This window comes from Triticum urartu, chromosome 1A (genome assembly GCF_056163025.1).
Source record: "Triticum urartu cultivar PI428250 chromosome 1A, HENAU_Tu73, whole genome shotgun sequence".
Lineage (NCBI taxonomy): Eukaryota > Viridiplantae > Streptophyta > Magnoliopsida > Poales > Poaceae > Triticum > Triticum urartu.
The window spans coordinates 573,882,487-573,886,229 of NC_141873.1; the positions used below are offsets into that span (position 1 = coordinate 573,882,487).

General features: G+C 64.4%; 1 protein-coding gene across 1 annotated transcript; it reads right to left on the reverse strand.

Moving 5' to 3' along the window:
• Positions 1 to 1,576, reverse strand: SCPL50 (serine carboxypeptidase-like 50). Its single transcript, XM_048695614.2, has one exon. It carries the CDS (start codon positions 1,450 to 1,452, stop codon positions 82 to 84), a length of 1,371 nt encoding a protein of 456 aa, XP_048551571.2. The 5' UTR covers positions 1,453 to 1,576; the 3' UTR covers positions 1 to 81.
• Positions 1,577 to 3,743: the final 2,167 nt, after the last annotated feature.

The following is a 3,743-nucleotide window of genomic DNA, read 5'->3' on the forward strand; positions in this document are numbered from 1 at the left end:
TTTTTCGATGATGGGACTGAAATCATTATTACTGAACCATTTTCTTCACAGCAAGAAAGCAGCTTTGTCAAGCTGGAAGCATCAGGTCGCCGTCGCCTTGATGGGGTTGCCGGCCGGCAGCAGGCCTCGCGACCTAATGCCGCTGCCGAACACGCCCGTCTGCGTGACCCAGCCCTCGATCATCTCCTGCGTGGCCCGCCCATTGTCCGCCGGCACGAGGTGCCCGGCGCCGTACACGACCACGTGCGTCAGCGCCCCCGACCGCTGCACGTACCCGGCGAGCTCCTGCTTCTCCCCTTCGCCGGTCCGCCACACGGCGCGGTCGGCGTCCAGGAACGCGTGCAGGCCGCCCCAGTGCAGCTCCTTCATCCACGCCTCCTGCGACACGACGCCGTCCCGGAGGTCGCGGATGCCCTGGTAGAGCAGCACGCGCGTCTGCCGGAGCAGCGCCTCCACCTCCGGCAGCACGCTCTTCATGATGTCCTCGTGCATCGCCGCGCCCACCGCGTCGCTGCACTCCTCCCACGTCACGTCCGGGCGCGCGCCCAGCGCCGCCTTGACCTCCGGCCGGTTGACGAACTTGCCGACGCCCGCGGACGCGTACGGCCGCTGCTTGGCGTAGTCGTAGAGCGTGGCGAGGCCCGTGGCGTTCTGCAGCCGGTCGAGCACGCGGCCCCGGGCGTCCGACGCCTCCCGCCACCGCGCGGCCTTCGTCAGCGCCACCGCCTCCGCCTGCAGCGCCTCCAGCTCCCCGCGCTGCCGCGCGTTGACGAGCCCCGTGAAGTATGCCGAGTCGGCGTGCGTGGCGACCTGCGCGACCGGGTGCGTGAGCCCGTTCCCGATGGCGACGCCGCGGAGGTTGACCCTCCGCCCCGCGGGCAGCGTCGGGTTCACGGCGAAGATGTGCGCCCCGGCGGCCGGGACGTACTTGCCGGCGTAGCTCTCGCCGGAGAGGAAGAACGGGCGCTTGCGGAAGGAGGGCGGGCTGGCGTCGAAGAAGGACTGGAGCGCGGCGAGGATGTGCGCGGCGACGGCGGGCTGGTCCGTGGGGATGAGGGCGGGGGAGGGCGCGGCGCTGAAGCCGGTGCCGAGCGGGCTGTCGAGGAAGAGCAGCCCGAAGCGGCGGTTCCAGGCGAAGGGGTTGCGGGAGAGCGAGGCGCCGTCGGGGGCGGCGAGGTAGGGGCCGAGCTCGAAGAGGTCGCCGATGAGTCCCGAGCAGCCGGGCCCGCCCTGCAGCCAGAGGAGCAGCGGCGTGTCGGCCGGCGCGGCGGCGAGCGGGGCGCTGGCCTCGTAGAAGGCGTAGAAGAGGGAGGCGTTGGCGGACGGGTCGACGGGGAGGTAGCCGGAGCTGGTCGGCAGCGCCTCCTTGGGAAACACCACGGTCGCGGCCGAGGATGCGAGGCCGACGGCGGCCGCCGCGAGGAGCAGGGCGAGGAGGAGCGGCGGAGCCATCGATGGGATACTGGATAGGATATGCCGTGCGTGCAGGTGAGGTCAGTACCGCCGAGTGAACCGATGATGAGAGGTTTAGTTGGTGAAGTGTTTAATGTCGTCTTCAATGTGGGGCCTACTAGTAGTATGTTTTTGAGGTGGTTGTGGGGTCCGCCGCTTGAGTGGAGTGGGACGGCGACGATGGACGATCAGTTTTTTGTTTTTTGTAGCGTAGCGTGGTGTTTGGAATATTATACACATGTGTCTGTGTGCGAACACGCACGCACGTTGACGCCGGCGAACAAGTGACGGGGACGGGACGGGATGTAAGAGCATCTCCAGCCGCGTCTTCAACAGGTTCTCTCCATGTGATTTTGCCATGTCGGTGTCGAAAAAACGGTTCAGTCGCGCCTCCAGAAACTCGTTTTTTGCCGGCTTGGGGCGAAACTAGTGCCGGCGGACCCAGGCCGAACCCGGCTTTCTGGGGGGCGCCTGGGGCGCCGGCACAAGCGAAAAGGACGCGTGGGTCCGTCCTGTCGGCGAGGCGAGCGCCTCTTCCCGCCGTTTCTTCCCGCGTTTTCCCCACTTCCCTCCCGTACTCTTCCTTCCTTCCGCCAATCTCCCTCCCGCTTGCCTCCCTCCCAGCCGGCCGCCATGTCATCGAAGAAGTACGTCGCCCCCGCGCGGCGGCAACCGCGACCGCCTCCGTCGCCCAGCCGAAGCAGAGGAAGCCGAGGGCGCCGCCGATCAAGCCACCGGGCATGTCAAACGCCGAGTGGAGGGCGGAAGTTCAGCGGCGGGAGGCTGTCACCGCCAACCGGCGGAACAGGGCCACCGCCAAGAAGGCCCGCGACAACGCGAAGCGCGCGGCTGCGGCTGTCTCGGCGGACCAAACCGAGGCCGAGGCGACTCGCGCGGGGATGATGAATCCACCCGGAAGCCACGCCCAGTACGCGCCCTGGGGCCAGCAAGGCGTCGGCTCTCCGCAGCCATGGGGATCGCCCTCGCCGGGCTACGCCGACGGGGACGCGCACGGTGGGCTCAACCCAAACGTCACCTTCCCGCATGGATACCTGGCCCAGTGCACGCCCTTTCCCGCCTTCGCCGGCGTGTAGTACCCTCCATACAACTACTCGCCGCCCGCCTACACTTCCTCCCCGACGCCCCCGCTACGCCGTGGCCCGCTGCCCTTCTTGCACCTCGGCGACACCGACGAGACCGAGGCCGACATGGACAACATCATCGCGGCAGGTTCGGCCGCGGCCGCCGCATCTCCCGAGTTCGTCACCCAGGACGAGGTGGTGGATCTCAGCAGCGGCATGGACGGCGAGCTCGGCTACGTCTATGGCGAGGACGAGCAGGAGGAGCAGGAGGAGGAGGACGATGACGACGAGGAGGAGGAGGAGCCGACGCCTGCGACGGCGAAGGGGCGCAAGAAAAAGAAGTGGGCGGCCAGGACAGGCGAGCCGCGCATCAAGTGGGCGTCCAAGGAGGAGGAATGCCTCGCCGAAGTATAAAAAGTCGTCTGCCTCGACCAGACGACCGGCATGAACCAGAGCATCGACACGTACTGGGACCGCATCAAGGCCGAGTTCGACGAGCGCAAGCTTGTCGACCCCTACTTCAAAGGCGTCTACATGCAGCGCGGCTCCAAGGCGATGGCGAACCATTGGGGGCGTTTCCAGGGGGCGTGCAACAAATGGCATGGGGTCGTCGAGGAGGTCGCGGCTCGCTGGAGAGCGGCGCCAGCGTCGAGGATCAGGTATGCACTAGTAGAAAAAGGGTCAAATGTGAAGCACATTAGTGCCGGTTCCAACGGCTAGGCGGGCGGACATCATTAGTACCGGTTCGTGAGCAACCTTTAGTACCGGTTCATGCCACGAACCGGTACTAATGAGGCCAGTGCGGCTGTGGTCAGGCTGGGGCCCCCACGAAGACCTTTACTACAGGTTCATGGCATGAACCGGTACTAGAGTTTCTTAGTAAACTGATTTTTAGTCCCACCTCGCCAAGGGAGAGGCGGTATGAGCGGTTTATAAGCCATGAGTGCAGAGACAATAACGAAGAGGCGCAATGCTCACCTGCATGTTGATTAGTTTCAAGCCTTTCGGAATAGCATAGATTGCACTGAGCTATGTGCAGTGCAGTCTACACTATTCCGAAAGGCTTGAAGCAAATTAACCAGCATTGCACCTCTTTTTTATTTTTAATAACTTATTTGAACTCCAGACTTCTTGTGTGTTCAGTATGCAGCATTCAAAGCGACGTCATCAATTTCCAACATGTTCTGACATCATTTGCTGTTTTTCAGT

Coding starts and splice junctions, on each gene's coding strand:
- SCPL50 (XM_048695614.2), bottom strand. CDS start 1,452: ATGGCTCCGCCGCTCCTCCTCGCCCTGCTCCTCGCGGCGGCCGCCGTC.